The 20,034-nt window shown below is 53.4% G+C and overlaps 3 protein-coding genes and 1 non-coding gene across 4 annotated transcripts; 1 reads left to right on the top strand and 3 right to left on the bottom strand.

The window, feature by feature from the left end:
- Nucleotides 1-217: 217 nt before the first annotated feature.
- NPFFR1 (neuropeptide FF receptor 1) lies at nucleotides 218-4,273 on the bottom strand. The gene is made up of 4 exons (XM_009947468.2): nucleotides 4,231-4,273; nucleotides 2,275-2,571; nucleotides 1,368-1,467; nucleotides 218-1,019 (listed from the first exon to the last, which is right to left on the bottom strand). Exons 1-4 carry the CDS (start codon nucleotides 4,271-4,273, stop codon nucleotides 218-220), a joined length of 1,242 nt encoding a protein of 413 aa, XP_009945770.2.
- A 1,654-nt stretch (nucleotides 4,274-5,927) lies between these two features.
- Nucleotides 5,928-13,816, bottom strand: LRRC20 (leucine rich repeat containing 20). The gene is made up of 4 exons (XM_009961699.1): nucleotides 13,735-13,816; nucleotides 12,403-12,552; nucleotides 10,560-10,727; nucleotides 5,928-6,079 (listed from the first exon to the last, which is right to left on the bottom strand). The coding sequence occupies exons 1-4, from the start codon at nucleotides 13,814-13,816 to the stop codon at nucleotides 5,928-5,930; spliced, it is 552 nt and encodes a 183-aa protein (XP_009960001.1).
- A 587-nt stretch (nucleotides 13,817-14,403) lies between these two features.
- On the bottom strand, nucleotides 14,404-14,475 carry TRNAE-UUC (transfer RNA glutamic acid (anticodon UUC)). The gene has a single exon. It is a non-coding gene; the product is annotated as a tRNA-Glu (tRNA).
- Nucleotides 14,476-14,605: 130 nt separating this feature from the next.
- EIF4EBP2 (eukaryotic translation initiation factor 4E binding protein 2) lies at nucleotides 14,606-15,708 on the top strand. Its single transcript, XM_086467098.1, has 3 exons — nucleotides 14,606-14,744; nucleotides 15,415-15,591; nucleotides 15,677-15,708. Exons 1-3 carry the CDS (start codon nucleotides 14,606-14,608, stop codon nucleotides 15,706-15,708), a joined length of 348 nt encoding a protein of 115 aa, XP_086323224.1.
- The last annotated feature ends 4,326 nt before the right edge of the window (nucleotides 15,709-20,034 follow it).

The following is a 20,034-nucleotide window of genomic DNA, read 5'->3' as shown; positions in this document are numbered from 1 at the left end:
CGTTGGGAGGGCACAGGGGCCCATGGTGCCAGGGGAGCTCGGCTGGTGCCCCTCCGCCCCATTGCCCCTTATCCAGGGCTGGCGCTGGTGGGGGAAAGCGTAGGAGCCAAGGCAGGGACACGGCGTCAGCAGGACGCACCTTTATTTTGGGTGACTCACGGGCACACGACAGCGGTGAATCCCCTGCTTCACCCACCCCAGAGGTGTCCGAGGCCCTTCAGCCGACCCATGCAGGGACGCCAGTGCGGCGTGATGCCAACGGCCCAGACTCGGAGGCGGGCGGAGAGTCACTGGCCCGGGCCTGGGCAGAGATGCGGTTGTGGGTGCCGAAGAGGATCCCGCGACCGTGGGTCCTGGGGGCGTAGGGCCCACGGTGGTGGTGGCGGCAGGGTGAGCAGAAGGGGGCCCTGAAGGCTTCCTGGAAGCCCCGGCGGAAGTTCTCATTGAAGTAACCATAAATGATGGGGTTGGCGCTGCTGTTAAAGAAGGCCAGCCAGTGGGCAAAGGGGAAGACGTAGACGGTGACCAGGTGGAGCTGGCCCTCACTCAGCCACCCATAGTCTGTCAACAGCATCAGCGTCCAGAGGGGCAGCCAGGAGAGGGTGAAGAAGAGGGCGACAATGATGAGCATATTAATGACCTTGGCCTTCCTCTGGGAGACCCTCCTCCCCTCTGGTTCCTCTTGGCTGCTGGCAGGCGCCGCTGACTTGAAGAGCTTGAAGGCAATGCGGGTGTACATGATGACAATGAGAGCGAGGGGGGCCACGTAGATGTGGGAGAAGAGGATGGTGGTGTAGATCCTCCTCATCCCCGTCTCAGGCCAGGCCTCCCAACAGGAGTAGAGAGGGTAGGAGTTGTTGTAGGTGTCCACCATGAAGTGGTGCTCCTCCCTGGTGACTGTCAAGGTGATGGCAGCGGGGCACATGATGAGCAGGGCCAGCACCCAGATGATGGTGATGGTTACCAGGGCTTTCCTCAGTGTCAGCTTCTGCCGGAAGGGGTGGACAATGCAGCGAAACCTGCAGGAGGGCAGATGGTGGTGGCTTTGGGCGCCTGGTGGGACAGCTCTGGGGAAGGAGGGTGGGCAGGACCCAGGGGTGGGGAGGGATGGCAAGTTTGGTTGCTCTACATATGGCTTTTGGTGGCAGAGATGGGTTGGGATCTCTCCAGCTTTGGTGCTTTCAGCCCAAGGTGGGGAAGGACACCTTGCTGGGATGCCCCATGGGCAGCTTTGTGGGCCTCCTGGAGAGCTGGGATGCACTCCTGATGTCCCCAGGAGCTTTCCCGTGATGGAAACCACACGAAACACCTCAACATGCTGCAGGGGGGCTTGGTCCCCATGTCCCCAAATTACTGTGCCAACGTACCTCTCCACAGCGATGGCCACCAGTGTGAAAACAGAGGCAGAGACGGACATGCCCTGCACCAAGCCACTCATTTTGCACATGGCGTTGTCGAAGGGCCAACCTGCAAGGGGACACCGTGGAGGTTGTAGGTGCCTTTGGCTCGGGCGGGTCCGTTGGCAGCTCCCTCTAGATGTCCCCATCCAGCTTGTCACTAAACCCGGCTCCTAAGCAGAGGCTGCATTTTTGGTTCATACAGAGGTGGCCTTTAGCAGTACAGATGCTTGGAGAAAAAACCCGAAACTGGTAAAAACCCATGCATATTAAACTTGGAAATTCACAGTGGCTGTCATTTCTCCTACCCTTACATAGGACTTGAGCTGTTATCCCAGGGACCAGCCTCGGGATCCTCAATCAGAAGGGCTTTCATCTTGTTTCTTCACCCCAATGCTAAGGCACTGGCAATAAATAAATTGCGCCCAGCAATAAATAAATACAGACTTTGCTCTGTGGCCCAGCTGCCACTGCGGCTAAACTCTGCCAACCTTGCCAATGTCACCTTTTATCTTTGGAAAGATCAACGGGCCAGCTGAGCCAACACAGGAGAAGATCAATGCAAGAAGAAGAGGGTTGTTTTCAGCCTTGCTTGGTGGAGAATGGCTGAACTTTAAATAAATATGTAAATGCAGCATTAAGGTCATAGTTATTTTACCAAAAATGTCCAAAACCTAAAAAAAAAATGACTTTTCCTCCCTAAAATAGTAGCTCTAAATGAAATTATAGCTTTCACTAAGTGTGGCTGAGTGGCCACCACCTGCCCTTCTCATCCTCAGCAAAAAAATCACCCATGGGGTGGCCTTGTTTGGGGGACAGAAGGTGGCTGATGTTCCCCATCACTTTCTCTCACCCGTCGCGTCTCACCCCTGCTCACCCGTGATAAGGTTGTCCACCAAGGTGGTGGGCATACAGAAGATGCCCACCAGCAGGTCGCTGATGGCCAGGTTGAGGATAAACATGTTGGTGACCGTCCGCATCTGGCGGTTCTTCACCACGATGAAGCACACCAGGATGTTGCCAATCATGCACATGAGGAAGATGAAGGTGTAGGCCAGGATGAACATGGCGGCCACAGGGGAAGAGTGCTGGTAATATGCCGAGAAGGTGTAGTTCTCCCTCAGGAGGTGGCTCTCACTTGCGGTGGAGTTGAGCCAGCTGCCATTGGAAGGGCCTGGGGAAGGGGAGACAGGAAAATGGAGCTGAGAGAGGATAAAGCGATTATTCCCTTCAGTTTTTAATGCCCTCGGAGGTGGGTTTTCATATTCACACCAGTGTCCAGCCTGGCTGGGACGTGTCCTTCTGGGATCATCTTAGTGCCCCAGCAAGTCTCCTTCTCCTTGGGTTACGCAGCCCAAGGTACTACAGCGTCTTGGCTGAATTATTATTTTATATCATTATTGGTTTATATCATTACTAATTTATATAATTACATCATCATTATTTTATAGCATTATTATTTATATCATTATTTTGATGAGGAATTGAAGCAGCCCAGAAGGCATCCTGTCCTCATGGGATTTTTTTAGCGATGACGCAAGGAAGACAAATCCATGTCCTGACACTGCAACGCTCCAGCCATGCTGGAGCTGTATCCCGGCATGGCCAGCCTGGGAGCACCCCTGCTCCTGGGTGTCTGCTGCTGCTTCTCCTTGCGCTCCCGAGGTTTGCAATTTGAGATCCCCTGAAATCTTCCTTCTCCCTGGCAAAGCTGCGCTACCAGAGGGAGACTGGCTGGGAAAGATGAGACCCTTCCCTCCCCTTAGGTATAAAGTGACAATTATACGTAATTACGATCATTATCTGGGACGATGAGAGCTTCTGTTGGAGGGGGGGTGGCATTTTGTCGCTACAGATTTAACAGGGGCATCAGGTCTGTGCAGCACCCACCCTTGGGTTTCCCCAGCTGTACGCAGGCAGGGATGTGGGAGGATCCTGGGTGCAGACAGGAGCTGCCGGTAGCGGTGATGGGACTTACTCCAGGCAAACCCGGGCTGCAATTTTAAGGCAAGAAAAGGCATATTTTTTCTTTAAGGCTCAGCCTAATCACCTGCAGGTCCACCCTGCTCTGAGAAAGTGCTGCAAAGCTGCTGCATGGTGGGTGGCCACAGCATCCCACGATCCCTGTGGTTGTGGCTCAGCTCACCAGCCAAGATACTTTTCGCAGCCACCGGGACCACCAGTTTCCTCGAGGCTCTGGCATGCACGGAGGCCCTGCCTGGCCTTTGTACCCCTGTCCTGGGTACAGGATTTGGCCAACATGTTGCCAGTGGGGCTTCAGAAAGGCACTGGGGGGTGGTTTGCAGCACCGGCAGGGGACAAGGAGCCTCTTGGAGACGCAAGGAAGCATCAGGGCTGTTGGGGCAAGATGCTCTGGCTGGTGAGCGTCAGGTGCACCTGCACAAACTGGCTTCATTAGCAGAAGCGATAGCTAATGAGATTGCCCGAAACCTGCGATATTAAGCCAGAAACTTTGCTGGACTTTATCTCTTTGGGCTGCAATGTCGTGCAGCATTAGCAGGAGGTGGGTGTCCTATGGGTGAGGAATCCCAGGTGGTTTCAAAAGCCAGGTGGAAGATGAAGAAGGGAAAATAAGGGGCTGCCGAGCACCCAGGTGGGTGCCGGCTGGATGGAGGCGTCCTCCGTTCCGCTCTGACATCTCAGACACGGTGACAAGGTGACACGGGGACACCAGCCTGGGGGGGATGCTGGGCCACCCACCACCCTCCCTAGCTGTGGCAAACCGCCGCAGTGAAAGGCTGGGCTGGTGGAATAGGGGTCTGGATACCTTTTTTTGGGTATAAAATAAAATAAATCAGGTCTTGGTACTCACCTCCGCCAGCCCGGCCCGGCTCCGGGGGCTGCATCGCCTGCATGTGAGCGGGGGGGTGGTGGGGGAGGGGGAATTTGTCCCCGTCCCTCCCCCAGTCCCCCCCCGCCCGGGTCTGAGCCCCAGTGCCGGTACGGCGGTGCCGGTGCTGCCACGCCGCTTGCGGCTGCTCGCCGGCTGCAGCGGAGACGGGGCGGGGGGCGGGGGGTGGGGTGGGGGCCAGAAAGGAGGGGGCGGCGGAGGGACAGCCTCCTATCGCCATGGATACCAGTGTACCCGCACGCACCCCCCCACGGGAGGCAAGGGGAGAGCCGGAGCAGGTTTGCCCCCTGGGGAGGGTCGGGGTCTGTGTCCCCCTTGCCCCCCCGCCGAGGTCCCCAGGCTGATGCTGGCGCTCGGTGCTTCTTTCTCTCCTCCAGCTGATGGCCGGTGTCCCCAGCAGCGCTCGTGCCTATCCCAGGGTGGGGGGGGAAACATTCTGGGAGCCCCAAGACAAGTAGGGAGGCCCCCCATCCTCCACCTTGTGTAAAGCACCCACGCAGTGGGGAAAAGCAGCACGGTCCTTAGGGATGCTGGTCCTAGCCCAAAGCTGCTCCGCTGGACTCCAGCTGGTCCATCATTGCCCACATCAACAAACCCCCTCTTACCATGGTCTTTTACCAAAGTTGGGTTTGGGCAAGTCTAGAAGTCAGGTATCTCCATTCTTGGCAGCTGCCAGCACTGGAAAGCATTTGTCGCTTAAAAACACGAAGGAGCAAACATGGGAGATGTTTAAACAAGGCATTTTGAGATAACACCTCCAATTTCTCCCAGGAGTTGTTTTTGCAGGCAGCCAGCTGGCAAGGAACACCGGTGTGCCTAGCAGTGGCCTCCCTGCCGCCAAGGAGCCACCCTCGTGGGGCCGTATCCTGAGCCCCACAGCCCATTTCTTCCTGGTAGAGAAAGCACCACATCTTGAAGACCCGCAGCACCCAGGAGGTGAGTACATGCTTCTGGGGACACCCATGGGGTGAGCAGGTTATGGGGACCTGCTGACACTGGGTCACTTTGATTTCCAAGGTGAAAAACCGTGGAGAAAAAGAAATTTCCCTGGGAAAATCCAGAAAAATACTGCTCGAGTCTGGGCAGAATCCAGCCAGAGACAGCAGCCTGAGCTGCAGCAGGGATCTGCAAAGGGACTTCTTTAAGGAAAAGACAAGTGATAACTTGTAAATTTAGCAAATACTAAAAAAAATGAAAATAAACCACATGTAACAGGAAAACATTTATTCAGGCATGTGGCACGTTGCCGTATCAGCAATTCCAGGGGGAACACTTACAGCTGCAGGGATGTCCCCCACCATCCCAGCCCTGGACCAGCAGATGCTCCCCGTCACTGGCCAGGCAGGATGGATGCAGCCAAGCATCCAACTCCCCCAGTTTTACCCAAACCTCATACCGTGCACATTCTGGCTCCACTTCCTCCCCAAGCGCTTGACAAAACAAAAAGCGGGATATTCTCTGGCTCTGGAGCTGGCAGAGCCATCCCTTCATGGAGGAGCCCTGCTGCTTGCTTTTTATTAAAGAAAAAAAAGAGGGACTGGCTGTCTTGCTGCAGGTTTGGGACAGAAACAGCGGCGTAGCAGGGACTGACCTAAGCCAAACCACTCTCACCAGTAGTCACCCCTCGGGAGTGCTTGCCCGGGCACCCCCAGACCCTCTCAGGCTTTGGGAACGGGCTTCTCTGGTGACAGCAGCAGGTCGAAGGGGACGAGGGGCCGGATGAGCAGCCGCACCTCGGGGCCAACAGGGTTTGCCCGCAGGTTGAGGCTCCGTAGCGATGCCATGGTGGCCAGCTTGTCCACCGGCACCTCTGCAAAAGAGAGTACCGAGGGGTGAGCATCCATCCCAGCGTCGGCTGCCAGAGAATTCGAAGGGGGAGAAAGCCATGGCAAGATGGGCAGCCTGGAGCAAACCCTGCTCCCAGCAGTCTCCAGGCTTTTTATCAGTACAGAAACATAATAAAATATGAAATTATACAATCACTCGAGCAAATGTCATGGCAAGGTGCAAACACCATCATAGTACATGCCCTCTAGTTCTCCCACTCCTAAAACCACCCCACTGGGGTTCTGTACTGGTATTCAAAGACTTATTCCCTTATTTTATTCCCAGTGCTGCAATGCCCAAGAGCCCTCACCAGGCTAGCGGGAGAGCACATACTCTTTGCCCTTGTTGGACAGGCTGCAAAATGGCTCTTGGCCATCGCCAGGCACCCTCCTGTTTTGCAGCTTCCAGTAATTTGAGTGTTTTCCGTTTCTAAAGGAAACCCTTTTTACATTAAAAAAGGTGCAGGTCTCCTGGATGGTCCCAATGTGACTACACTAAGAGCAGAAGAGTGAGCCTGATACAAAAACCTAACCATTAAGATCCTTAAAAGATGATAGATGTAGCTTTTTGTTACGAATCACAGTATTTTGAGCTTGAAAAGCCCACCTGCCTGAGTTTACCAGGAACAGTTTCTTTTTAATTTGGCCACCAAAATAACAAGAGCCTTTTATATGCCCAGGTCTGATTTCTTCTGCCAATACTTGGAGCAGACTTGCAGTGTTGTAATTACATGATTTTTAAGCCATGAAACCTATTTTACGCTGGAAAAAGACTCGAACATCTTGATGGATTTTATTTTCCTTTCTCCTCCAGAGCAGTGTATTACAGGAAATGGGACATATTTCTTATCAGTGCATCTGTCTCATCAGGCTGAGTTTCACATGGATTTTTTTTGTACCTCTTCTTTATGATGTATTTGTTCATTGCCACTCCCCTGTATTATTTTGCATTTTTTTACCCTTTGATGCACAAAAATAACTTTTTTTTTTTTGGATACATCTTCCTGTTTAATGATCTTCTAAGGCTATGCAGAGGGGTAAACCCCCACTTTGCCTAGATTTAGGGAGTTAGGGAAAGCATTTTAAGGAGCAAGCCTTGCTCGGGGTGGGAACAGCTCAGCTCTGCAGCTTAATTCAAGGTAAGGATTGGTGACTCACCCCTGGCATGAAGCAACAGGCAGGGTACGCAGTGAAGCCTATAACTATACGGCCATGGGAGCTACAAACTCCTCTATAAGCAACCCAAAGCATCACTTGCTGGCTCCCCAATGGATAAGGCACTCACATTTGAGCCTGAATTAGTCATACTAGCTTCACCAGTTAAGCAAAAAAAGGCTTTTTCATAATTAAAGCAAACAGTGATTTTCTCAGATCAGAATATGGTAACAAGGGAGTGAAAAACCCAGCTCCTGCAGATCAAAGGCTGCCAAGACACCAGGAGGCATTCGAGGAGATGGATATGAAAAGGCTGCTGAGGCATCTGAGGAGCTGCGTAATGGACACTAACAACCCCGAGGGTCTCGAAGCCACGTACAGCTGCAAATTGAAGGGGGAAGGACACCGCTTGACTCAGCGGAGACGCTTCCCAGTGACCTTTTGGCATTACCCACCAGCAGCCTTCTCCAAACCTGCTGGTGGAAACGCACTCACTGGCTCCTTTGTGGCCATTAACAAAGATGCATTTTCCATGCCATTATCCCAAATTGAGAGTGGTTCTCTTTGATGCTCAGGAGGACAAAATTAGGCACAGCTGCCCCTAGCAGCAACCTGCCCAGCCTTGCTAGTGGTCTCCAGCATTTCCCTTGTTGTCTCAGCATCTTCTGCATTAGACCATTCGCCAAGGAATAAGGGAAAGAGAAACAGAAGCTTCAGGCACCAAAGAAGTCCCCATGGACTTGGGAGCTGAAAATACTGATTTGATATAATCTAATTAGCAGGGAAAGAGTTAAAAGCACTGACATTAATATATACATAATTACACTCCAGGGTTGAGAGCTCATTGAGATGAAAAGGGCAGCTTGTGGCACTAAGTGTCTTCTTTCACAGAGCCCACAGACTCCAGGCAGGCATTAATTAATCTCCTTTTTCTCCTATTTCCCTTTCACTGGAAAACATTACCTACTATCTCCAGTTTAATATGTCTTAGTAGATGACTCAGCTCTCTTTCAGCAGGTGCTTTTAAATCTGGTTTGCAGCCCTGCTACCAGCTCCAATCCGGTTTGCAGCCCTGCTACCAGCTCCTTCAGCATTACTGAGAGAACAGACAAGACTAGGAACAGTTCATAGCTGCTGCAGCACCACAAACCAGACAACCTTCATGCTGATGGAGAAAGCCCTAGTTCTTCCCCTCCTATCTCCCACCCATAGCCAGTAGAGCATCCTTCTCTTTACTACTGGTCTTTTATCTGGAGCAGAGCCCAGCCTTGTTATTGGGATAAGTGGTTTAATCTGGGTCCCAAACTATAAAAGGCAGCAAAATGCAACTTCTGCTTCTTCTTGTACTGCTGGGGCAGCTCTTCCCTATGCTGGCCTGGCTGGAGGGAGGGAGGCAGGCAGGCAGGCAGGCATTGTTGCTGAGGAACAATAGCAAGATGAACTTTCAAATGCCTCAACAGCTTCTCTGGGCACGTGCTGGTTGCCCCTTGTAAGACCCTGCTGCCAAAACAGGGTTCTCAGCCTGCTATAGTGGGCGAGTTGTATCTGCATGCAGAGGGGGAAAGAGAAGATGCTGTTGCTTACAGCCTGGCATGAGATCTCCCAGGGAGAAACGGGTATGAAGGACTCAAATCCTGCTTGGCTGTTAAGGAAAACCAAAATTTGTGCCAGTTAAATTCAAGTTGATGGACTCCCCTTAATTCTCCTTCTCCTGTTGTACCAGGCTAGTGTGGGAGGAAAAGGTGTAAATATAAATACAAGCTCACAGATAATGTATAAAACTGTATTAGCATACATAAATGCAAAATCACGTGCAGATAAGCCTTGGGAAGGGCCAGCAGGAGCAATGTGATTGCCCAGACTTTTGTTGGCTTGGAAAAGTGACCTGTGGCACCCCTGACTTTCTAATCTCTAATTCTTCCCTTTCCAGAAAATGTGTAAAATAGGCTAATCTTCCTTATTTCTGCAGCCAGACAGCATTGTACTTGTTACTAAGATATGTCCCTAAAACATTTTTGCTTGAAACTGTTAATTTCTACCCTGTCATTATTTTTTCTGAGTCTGATAACAGCAACTGAGAGGAGCCTGGTGGGAGGTGACCAAGCTTGGCAGTCTGGGTTTTCTAGCCTCCCTCTCCCCTAGGCTTAATCCACCTGGGTACAACCCTTGGTGTAGCCTTTCCTCCCTGCATTTAAGCAGGGAAAAAAGCAACAAAAAGCTGTGTTCCCTTCTTGCAGCAGCATGTTTGCACAAAATGAGTGGGAAATACGTTGTTTGGAGACCAGGTCTGATTGAGGTTGGCCAATTAAGCTCAAAAAGTGATGGAGGGAGCTAAGAGTGAGACAGCTCTCTCCAGGAGGTGGGAGAGAAAAAAGGAGTGAGGAAAAAACCAAATATTTCGCTGGCTTTCATGGAAGCAGTGTTTAATGTCTTGTGTACTACAGGCATGGCCAGGGAGCAGCTGATGCTGTTAATAAAACTCATGTTGTAGGGAGCAGCTTTCCCAGGAGCAGCTGAAGCTGTCCCAGATAAAACAGAAAAATCGACTAGATTCAGTGTTTGCCTCCCCAGGGATCTGTGTGAGCTGTGGGATGCTCTAGCCTGGGCTCCTTGTAAGCTTTCTCCTAAATAAATCCCCTTTCATCTACATGCAACAGCTGCCCCTTTTGCCCAGCTTTCAGGTAGTCCAAAGGCTTCAGCTTTGTGCATGAAAGATTTTCCCCTGACTGCAGGATTTGGGGATGAGCAGCTCTTACCATCCCTTTAATTTCACTTTTTTTATAGGGGAGTTTGCAGTGTTACAGCTCCCATTTGCTGTAGGAAATATTCAGGTGGGCTTGTGCCCTTACTTTGCCTGGCAGCAAACATTGCAGCTCAGCATCCTTGGGGCTGGGTTCTTCCGTCAGGTCTATTTTATTGAATCTGGTGATTTTGAGTCACAGCTGGAGCTGCCTTTGAGAGCCATATCCCAGTGTGAACAGGGCAGCTTGAATGAGGCTTGATTCCTGCTATGCCTGCAACAGCTTCGTCCTGGGAGGCAGCACAAGTGAATGGCTAACGAGGCTCTGTTTGTTTAGCATCTCCTCTGCACCCGTGTGCCCTTCCCCCTGCCAAATTCATGCTCCTTTTGATGGACCAATAAGCCATCCCTCAGCCTGGCTGCATCCACAGGGGATGGTGGACCATGAGCAAAGCTGCAAGCCAGCATCTCTCCCTGCCCAGGGATGTGGATCAGCATCACCCCTCGGAAGTGCAGTGGCCCTCGGGTGATGCTCATCCTCACCTCCAGTGGGTGAAGGTCCTTCTCACCTGCAATCTCGTTCTCTTCCAGGTCGATGGTCTCCAGGGCAGCGACAGCAGCCAGGGGTTCAGGGAAGTGCCGAAATCTGTTGCGGGAAAGGTTGATGGCTCGGAGGTGCAGCAGGGAGGTGACCTCCTCAGGCAAGCGGTGCAGGTAGTTGCCTGCCAGGTTGAGCTCTGTGGTTCAGGGAAGAGAGGAGTGGGATGGTGGCATGGGTGGGGGAAAGATGGGAAAATAATTAATGTATAGCTTAATTTACAGCCTTTGTTCCCCATGGGCTGACAGGTCCAGCAATGGGATTCCAACTCCAAAAATGGGATTTTTTTTGCTCATCTCCATGGTTTGCCAATGTACTTTTGCCTACTCTGAATACTGCTTTTAGGAGCGATACGTTTCTTGGCTTCCTCAGGCTTTCCTAATGAAACCCATGCAGCATTTTGCAAGCAGGGGTTGTAGAAATAAGCAATATTTTTAGTGAAGTCAGCGCAATTCCACCCCCTACACCCCCCCCCCGTGGACATTTGTCATGTCTTAAGGCTAGTTTTCTGTCTTCATGTGCCTAAACCCCTTTTGAGGTATAAGCAGAGTGGTGGAAGAAATGTATTTATATACAAAAAATATCTATTCTACAGAGTTTAACCCTCTGTGATGCTTTTTCTTGCCCAGAAATGAGCTCCTGTGGGGTCAGGAGCAGCACTCCTGCATGAAAGGCTGTTAGCCATGGGAACAGGAACCCAAATCCCACTGTCCCAGCACCCTTCTCCTGTGACACAGGGCTTTCTGCTCTATAAATACCCGTGCAAGCTGCCCTGCCCCTGCTAATACCTGGTATTTATAGGTCCTGCCTTATTCAGGCTGGTGCAAGGCTATCCCCAGCCCCGGGGCCTCTCTCCCGTGCTGAGGCCCAGCATGTTCATCACCTGAGTGTTTTGTTCACTGGTGGAGCAAAGCCCTTGCTGGGAAACGAGACCTTTTTTCTCCCTCAGAGCTCACAGTGCTGTCTAGAGAATGAAAATGGATTTCTTTTGCTCGATGTATTTCTTTTCTCCAGCCTAGGGGAGTTTTCATGGATGATGATCCAGCACAACACGGGAAGCCTCCCTGAACACCCACCACGGCGACACTCATGCAATACATCGTATGAGCAAAATATTTGGTTTTAAAACTGCCAGAGCCCTGGGTGCTGCTGCTGGCAGGCAAAGTCCCCGTGCAGTCCCCAGCATTCAAAACCATGGTGCTGGTTGCTCTGGGTGCTTGTGTGACCATATTTTAGTAGATTAGATTCTGGCTGCTTTTGCTGGACTCCGCAGGGATGTGTCCCCATGGCACCAGCCATGCACTGATGACTGTCCCCATCTCCTGCTGAGAGTGGAGAGTGAGCAGCTACCACTGATGTCTCATGATGAGGGCAAATTAGCCAGCAGCAAGCCAGCATGCCTTCTGCAGCCTGAAATGCCCCATCTCTGCCATGCACCATTATGCCCAGGCTGCCTTTCCTGTCCTCTTTCATCCACAGCCCCAGCCTTGGATGGAGCTGGGGGATGGTGAGTGACCCTGCAGCAGCCTGGCCACTGCTGAAAGTGGCTGGAAGGTGGCAGAGCAGGAGTTTGGGAGGGTGGGTGAGAGCAAAACCAGTGCCCTTTTCCTGCAAGAGCTGGAAAGGGTAAAGAAAAATGGATTTTTTAGGGGGTCTGAACATAATGCTTGGAATGAGATGTGAGCACAGAGGAGCAAAAACTGCAGTGGAGAAACTCTTTGGTGCTGTGCCCCATCTGCAGCAAACTGGGGGCTTTTTTCTGGGTCCTGGAGGTTTTGAAGTGGCTGTTGCAAAGCAGTAGGGCTGTGCCTTACCTCTCAGCTGGCTGAAGGTGGTGACAAATCGGCTGGTGAGGGACTTCAGCTCGTTGTTTGCTAGGGAGATGTGGTGGATCCCCTCAGTGACGCTCCTCATAGCTTTGTAGATGCCAACAGGGAAGGTCATCAGTTTGCAGTTGGCCAGATCTGCACCAGGAGAGATCCAGGCACCTTATAATGTGCCCCACTGCAATGGAGCAATGCTTGCTTCCTTGTTTTCCACCCCTTAATGCTTGATTTGCCCACCTGGGTGCTGCCACCCATGGATGCCATAATGTCCACTGCCATACTCCTCTCCATTGCAGGGATCTTTGCAGTCACCTCCACAAGCACCGGTAGTTTGTTCCCTTCAGCAATACTAAGGCTGTTCTGCCTTAGCCTGTCCAAACCTAAATCACATTGAAAACACTTCCGTGCTTCAGTGTCCTTTTGGAAACCCTCAGCGAGCCTGTCAGTGTCTCAGAACTTCATGACTTCACTAATCCCCTTCCCTTATGTCCCTAACCCCCTGGGGATGATTGAGCAGTGCAGGGATGCCTTCTCCACCCCTGACCGGGATGGAGATGGAGCAGGGTTTTCCCTTGGCATGCTTCCTGCCTGGATTTCTCATGGTGATGGGTGCTAGCCCCATGGCAAGCAGTGGGGAGCGGAAAATGATTTGGCTGTGCTTCTCATCTGATGACAGTTTGTTTTGCTCTGGTTTGTTTCTGTTTCCCCTCCTGGGGGGGAAACCCTCTATCCCGGCCCCACGTTGCTCAGCCTAAGCTCTGCTGCCTGCCCTCTCCCCAAAGCCATGGCAGGGGCTGCACAAGCTCAATCCTCTCCTGCTTCTCATCTTGCTCAGGAGGATGTTGAGAGGCTGAGCGATGAAGCTCTGAATCTCAGCGTATGCTGGTTTATATCCCAGGGATGGGAAGCCAGCATGAATAAAAATGAGCAGCTTTCCTCTCTCTCATTTGATGAACTGCACGCAGGTCTCAAGTATTAGCTAGGAATGGAGAAATTGCAGAAAAACACAAATCTGATGAGGCCATGCAAGGAGAGGTCTGTTTCCTGCTGTCACTTACAAGGAAAGACTTTGTCTCTGGAGCACGTCCTGTGGGGTTATGTGCTATCACTGGGAACCCACTCAAACTTTGTGGGGGCTGAGAGCCTTTCCCAGGGTTGCGGGAGCCTTGGGTATGGCACCCAGAGTTGGGGGGGGGGGGGGGGGGGGGGGCAGGCAGCAGCTTTTTTTAGACCATGGCAGCAAAAAATAGCACCCTGCTCCCGGATACCTGATCCTTCTCCAGGCCCCAAGCAGGAGCCAAGCCGGAGCGCTGGGCTTACCCAGGGAATCCGTTTTGTTCTCCACTGTGTTGTTCACCTTCCTGGCCACCCGGGCCACCGCCTCGCCCATCCTCTTCTGCATGCGGGAGCCCAGTCCTGCTGGGGACGTGCTTCGGCTGGGGGGATCCACGGCTGGAGGGAGAAACCAGTCACTCCGGCCTCTCGGGAGAGGGATGCTAAAAATAACTGTCAGGATCAGCCTTACCAGGGGAGGGAGGGAGGGAGGCTGTGCTGGGACTGATGTGGCTCTTGGGGTGTGAGATCCTCAGCTTTCCAGGATGGTATGTTTGGGATATGGGGATACATCCCCTTTCCTGGTGATCTGGGGCTGGTGTGGCCCTCAGGGCACAGGATTCCCAACTTTCCAGGTTGGTACTTTGGCATATGGGGATGCATCCCCTTTCCCGGTGATCTGAGGATGGTGTAGCCTTTGGGGCGTGGGATTCCCAACTTTTTGGGTTGGTGCATTTTGAAGGTGGGGATGCATCCCCTTTTCTGGTGTCTGATCAGCTCATCCCTGTTTCCTGGTGACTTCGATCAGCTTGGCTGAGCCAAAATTTTTGACAGAAGAAGCCGTGGAGACGACGACCCTCCTGCATCGGGAGTCCTGGTGGAAAACGGGTCTTCTCCAAGCACACACAATCCCGGCCCCCCCCCCAAAAAACTCTCTTCCCACGCCGGGAGTCGAACCCGGGCCACCTGGGTGAAAGCCAGGAATCCTCACCGCTAGACCACGTGGGAAGGCGGGGGCAGCGCCCTCCCCGCGCCTGCCCCCTGCCGGCGGAGGGCGGAGCGCGGAGGTGGGGGAGGCGGTGGCGGGGGGGGCGGTGCCCGCTCCGCGCCGCCTCCGCGGGGACAATAGCGCGGGGCCATGTCGTCCGCCGGCGGCCGCCAGCCCAGCCAGAGCCGGGCCATCCCCACCCGCACCGTCACCCTCAGCGACGCGGCGCAGCTCCCCCCGGATTACTGCACCACCCCCGGCGGCACCCTCTTCTCCACCACCCCCGGAGGTAAAGCGCCCGGGCGGACCGGGCCTGCGGGGCGGTGGCCGTGGGGCCGCGCCGGGGGAGCGCTCCCGCCGGCCGACCTCTTCCCTAAACGCCGCCTATCGCGCCTATATATCGTCTATATCCAGCGCGTGCCGCCTGTTGCCCTTAAAGCGGGTGCTTTGGACTGGGTCTGTTCTTTTTCCGGGGCGTATCGGGGAGCGCAGAGGGTCCCTGGTCCGCGGTGGCAGGCGGGACGCGGGCACCGGGGGCTCGATGCCCCGCGAGGTGTCGGTGGTGTGGGGTAGGGGGCTCTTCCCCGTCCCACTTTGGCACCCCGGAGTCGGAGCATCCCTTGTCCCAGGCTGGAGGAGAGGGACAGAGGGGACATTTTGGGGTGCAGCCTCCGTTGGCATGAGTTCCCACTCCTGGCATGAGTTTGCCAGGCCTCTGCGCTGGGACAGCAGCGAGCTGGTACCCAGGTGCCACCGGGGGTGTTTATCCAGTGCCGAATTATCGCCCGCCGTGCCCAGATAAGAGCGGGCGGCGTGCTCCCCCGCTGCCCTCCCTGCCTATCCTTGGGCTGTGGCACGGGTCCTTGGCCGGAGCGCCTGTCCCACCAGCAGGCTCCCGCAAAGAAGAACTGCCGGGCCGGGTTCCCCCGCCATCCTCCTCTCGTTCCCCCCACCCCCAGGCACCCGGATCATCTACGACCGCAAGTTCCTGCTGGACCGCCGCAACTCCCCTATGGCCCAGACCCCGCCTTGTCACCTCCCCAATATTCCTGGTGTCACCAGTCCTGGCTCGGCTGGCGAGGAGCCCAAAACGGACACCAACAGCCTGAACCATCAGGAGGGGAAGCCATCCATGGGTAAGGGACCCCCGGGGTGGAGTGGGGAGAGGATTTGGGGTGGGAACTGATCCCCACTAATGCTTCTCTCCTTGCCTCTTGCCAGGGGATGACGCTCAGTTCGAGATGGATATCTGAGCGGGAACCACGGAGAGGCAGCAACTCCCCAGACCTGTGCACACCCCATTCGGCTTAGCAGGACCCGTCCCAGCGAGGCAGAGGCAGCAGCGGTCGCTGCTGGTGTCCCCCTCCCTGCCCACTTCCCCCATCTTTTTCGGGGAGCACAACTCTGGCTTCACCCCCTTTACGGGTGACCGGTCCCAGCATGTACCAGCTGGAGCATGTGTTCTGGATCCAGCCCTATTCCTCCTTCTCCGCCCACCAGCAGCCTGATCTCCACCGGGCGTCTTTTTAAAACATCCCTTTGCCTCTTCTGCTGCCTCATGCTCCGCCCGCCCCCCCCCCCCAAAAAAAAAAAAACCCTCCTATTGTCCCAAACCTCCCATTGCTGGTATGGAGCTGCATATCACCCCCTTTGCCCCTTCTCCTGGAAAATTTGGGCAGCCTTTCAGGAGGAGAGGGAAAGCATCACTCCTAAAAACGAGCGCCTACTTGCACCCCCGGGGAGGGGTTTTTCCAGTTCCTCTGGGACTGCTGGCATTCAGTGGAGGACAACGTTGGTAGCCTGTTCCTTTTGGTGCTCCAGGGGTCCGAGTCAGTCCCCAACGGCATCGGGCAGTGTGCCTGCATCTTGCTTCTACCTGGATTTCTGTCTTGGCCCTTCAACTGGGGGCTGCATCCCCGACTCACCAGCCAGGACTCAAAGTGACGTAGCCATATATTAGAAAAAGAACCCTTGCTTTTATGTTTTTTGGTACTAAAAAGGGGCACTTTACCAGCCACGCGTCTTTTTTTTGGGCTGGGGGTGAGCGCATCTGGGAAAGTGCTTTTTGTTTTTTTTAATCCCCTGCCCTTTTAAAATGTGAATAGTACAGGAGTGAAATCCCTCGGCACCGGTGGATGTCTCAGGAATAGCTGGGCACCCAGGGAAGGATGTGGGGTGAGACGCTGTGGGGATGTCATGCTGCGGCCGGGAGCATCATGGCTGCACCCAGGGCGCTCTGGTTGCAGGGTGCCAGTGTCGGTGCTGTTCTCCGGTTTCCCCCAGCCAGGTTGTGTGGCTGTGGATAAAGGGTTTCTGTCTTAAACTCCCTGCCGCCTGTGGCTTTGCCAGGCTGGCACATTGTGGCCATCCTGCCTGTGCCCGGCATCTTGAAACCCTCTGGATTTATTTTTTCTCCTCTTGGTGTGACTCTCGCCTTGAAGAACAGCATTTGTTGAGGGCATGCGTGGCAGGGGACGTCACGGCGGTGCCGTGCCGTACCCCCCCGAGCCTGCCAGGCCCCCTTATTTTCTTTTTTACTGCCAGTTGGGAGCCATCAAAGGTCTTCAACCTTCTCAAGTGCCATTTTATCAGCCCCTACCTGAGTGCCTGCTCCATCCATCCTCCCTCCTTTGCTGGGGTCCCCCCTCCCTGGTACCCAGCCCTGGGTACCCAGCCGAGGCGGTGGCTCTGCGTGCTGGGGACGGGCACGCCCCGCACCAGCATCTGTGCTGCAGGCTTTGTGCACTTTCCGTCCAGTAATTTATTTTCCTAGGTGTGTTTGGCGCGGGTCGGCGCAGCGGCTGGTGTGAGTTCCCATCTTCTAGCTGCTTTTCTCGGGCTGCCACTGATTTTGGGGGGAAAAGGCAAAAAAACCCAAAACACTCAGGGGAATGGGATGTCTCTCCCATCCTTTCCCTTGCATGGGTAGCGCTCGGTGGATGCGACGTAAACTTGTAGCCGGCCGTCGTAGGCGCATGAGTGCGTGAGTGCAAGTAGAAATATGTATATGCGTGTGGCTGGGTGGTGATAAGACACACACAAATATATATATTATATATAAATAAATATATTTTCCTTAAAGAGGAGATCCTAGGAGGTCTGTGAGGTCCTCGGATCAAGGGAGCAGCAGGGGCAGGGGGCAAGGACATCCTTTGCGGAGCGGGGACGGCCACCGTGGATGCAGGGACCCAACACCCTTGGCACAGCCACTTGTTTCAAGAAAACCTGCTCTCCAAGCCAAAAAGAAAAACTATTAGAAGATACCTGAGGACATCTTAACAGACAGGAGCTGGAGGGAAACCACTTTTGTTAGTAGACACCCCTTTTCCCAACTTCCTTTCCTCTCCGTTCCCTATCCCAGAGACTTCCTCCCAGTTCTCTTTTATAACTGGGCTCGGGGCTGAAGAGCCGGGAGGGAGCACCTGGCCTCACCAGGGAAGCTCCTCTGCTAGTCAGAGTATAGATTTGAGTTTTTTTACCGTCTTTTCAAGCAGGTGTTTGGGAGGAGAAAAGCTCTCGCCAGTGGTTGCTGTTACAGTGAGATCAATAAAGATCTTGGTTCTGTTAAATCGAGGTGCTGGAGGTTTCTTCTGAGCGTGACTCGGGGCACAGGGGGGTATTTTCCCTTCTCTTTGGAGCAAACACCGCCTGGGCTTCACCCCCCTTGCGAGTCAACCCTCCTTCTGTTATATTTTAGTTTTTTTTTTCTTTTTTTCCCCCCAAAATTCTTTAGGTGAGCTGCTTTCCAAATTTCCAACCCTCTTGCTGCACAGAACTCAGTGTTACAAAGAGCAGGGGATGGTCAAACCCAGAACCAACAGCCAAGGGTTAAGGGGGGGGACTTGGTTGCAGAATTTCCTGTACAGAAAAATCAGATTTTTGCCATCGAAAGGTCTCCCATGTACAAAATTGCTACAAACCGGTCATTTATCCTGCACCACCAGGTGTAAAATCCTATATGGACCTGGGCATCAAACTGGAGAAGTGCCGAAGAAAGTCCTGCTTGGGACATGTTCAAGCCAGACTCCAAATCTGCAAATAAACCTCTGAATTTAAGCCGAGCTTAAATTGCAAATCCCCAGCAATTTCCCACATTGTTGCTAAAATGCACGTTTGCACCAGCCCCGGGGGTATCCCCCTGGTGATCCCTTCCAGCTGATGCCGAAAGGAGCGTACACTAGCACCGGGCAAGTTCCCGAAATGTCAGCTGTGCTGCTAAGGCTGTCGTGTAACCTGAGTTTTAGCTGCTGGGGGCTGCAAAGCTGGTGCAAAACCAAAGCTGTCTTGCAAATCAGGTCTGGCTGAGGAGAGCAGGCAGGTATGAGCATGGGGGTACAGCCACCCCCACCCAGGCTCATCCTTGAGGACCGTGATGGACCTTAGCAGCCCTGAGCAGCCTCACCTGGGGTCCCCCAATGGCCAGGAGTGCGGTTAAGCCCAGCCCCTGACCTAGCTGCTACAGGTAGCCTTGGCTGCCCCATTTCTGCTGCTCCTGGAAGCACCCAGCCCAGGCTTGTGCCCTTGCAGGGGGCCGTACTGATACGGGTCTGCTGACACAAATTGTCCTAGTTCAGGATGCTTTAATAATATATATATTTATTTTTTTAAGTTTTAAACCAAGCAGCAGCGAAATCAGCCTTTTTTTATACCATCCACTCTGTAGGAGGAGGGTCTGAGCAGCAAAAGCCTTTCCCTCCCTAGTGGGAACGGTGCTGAGGGGTGGAAAGGAGCAGAGTATCCCCTCCCTCCGGTGTCAGCAGCCAGACCTTGGGAGGCCCCCCAGTTTTTATGGGTGTCTCATCAAATTACCAGCGACCCACTCGCCCTGTGCTGTGACACCCCCAAAAGCGCATCGCTTTGGGATGCAGCCTCCGCATGTGAAATACCGCAGTGGCATGCCGCATTCCCAAACTCCCTGCTCCCCGCTCAGGTCCCATGGGCGAAGCCGGGATGGTAGCACCAAGGGTGCGACAGAGGTGAGTTTGGGGGGGCACTCCTTGCACACCCCAGCTTGGCTGAACCTGCTGTGGTCCTGCCATGACCTCCCGTGGATGTGGGCACATATTGCAGCAGCTCCGCGGGGAGCCAGGGGAAGGGCTGCCACATTGCGCTGTTACCCAAGTTATTATTAAATTGTTATTTTAAAATTATTTTTATTTCTATACTCTTGCTTCTCGCACTCTTCTCCAGCATGATCCTCAGTTAAAAAGTGCGATGTAGGAGGGTGTGGGGTGGAGAAGGCAGCGAGGAACCCGCCTCCTTCAGAGCAGGCACTGCTGCTGGTGCAGAGCATGCGTATTGCATGGCTGCTCCTTCCTGAAGTTTCTCCCCAAATTCTAGGTTGTTTCTTACCCGAAGTCCCTATTAAAGGGTGCCTAAAGCCTGTCAGGACAAAAAAAAAAAAATGCTGGAGGAAAGCTGTGTTGCTTGGAAACAGGCAGCAAGGCTTTTTAAAAAAGAAAGAAAAGGGAAAAAGAAGACATTTTTCCTTCCACCACTGAAAGGAAATGGTGGATCATGGGCTGCTCTTTTTTAACCAGCGAATTTTGAAGCATGTGGAGGGAGGAGAGGAGCAAGAC

The sequence above is a fragment of the Leptosomus discolor genome, chromosome 6 (genome assembly GCF_034619465.1).
Source record: "Leptosomus discolor isolate bLepDis1 chromosome 6, bLepDis1.hap2, whole genome shotgun sequence".
Classification (NCBI taxonomy): Eukaryota; Metazoa; Chordata; class Aves; order Leptosomiformes; family Leptosomidae; genus Leptosomus; species Leptosomus discolor.
The sequence above is the reverse complement of the archived record's forward strand: the minus strand, read 5'-3'. Positions and strand labels throughout refer to the sequence as shown.

What these genes read in the sequence shown, in the direction of transcription:
- LRRC20 (XM_009961699.1), bottom strand. Translation starts at nt 13,816, where the DNA reads ATGCAGAAGAGGATGGGCGAGGCGGTGGCCCGGGTGGCCAGGAAGGTG. An exon ending in CACCTTCAGCCAGCTGAGAG is followed by an intron (nt 10,728 to 12,402) that starts GTAAGGCACAGC and finishes CCTGAACCACAG; the next exon opens with AGCTCAACCTGGCAGGCAAC. An exon ending in GGAAGAGAACGAGATTGCAG is followed by an intron (nt 6,080 to 10,559) that starts GTGAGAAGGACC and finishes TCTCTTTTGCAG; the next exon opens with AGGTGCCGGTGGACAAGCTG.
- EIF4EBP2 (XM_086467098.1), top strand. Translation starts at nt 14,606, where the DNA reads ATGTCGTCCGCCGGCGGCCGCCAGCCCAGCCAGAGCCGGGCCATCCCC. An exon ending in CTTCTCCACCACCCCCGGAG is followed by an intron (nt 14,745 to 15,414) that starts GTAAAGCGCCCG and finishes CCCCACCCCCAG; the next exon opens with GCACCCGGATCATCTACGAC. An exon ending in GGAGGGGAAGCCATCCATGG is followed by an intron (nt 15,592 to 15,676) that starts GTAAGGGACCCC and finishes GCCTCTTGCCAG; the next exon opens with GGGATGACGCTCAGTTCGAG.
- NPFFR1 (XM_009947468.2), bottom strand. Translation starts at nt 4,273, where the DNA reads ATGCAGGCGATGCAGCCCCCGGAGCCGGGCCGGGCTGGCGGAG. An exon ending in GGTGGACAACCTTATCACGG is followed by an intron (nt 1,468 to 2,274) that starts GTGAGCAGGGGT and finishes GTCCCCTTGCAG; the next exon opens with GTTGGCCCTTCGACAACGCC. An exon ending in GTGGCCATCGCTGTGGAGAG is followed by an intron (nt 1,020 to 1,367) that starts GTACGTTGGCAC and finishes GCCCTCCTGCAG; the next exon opens with GTTTCGCTGCATTGTCCACC.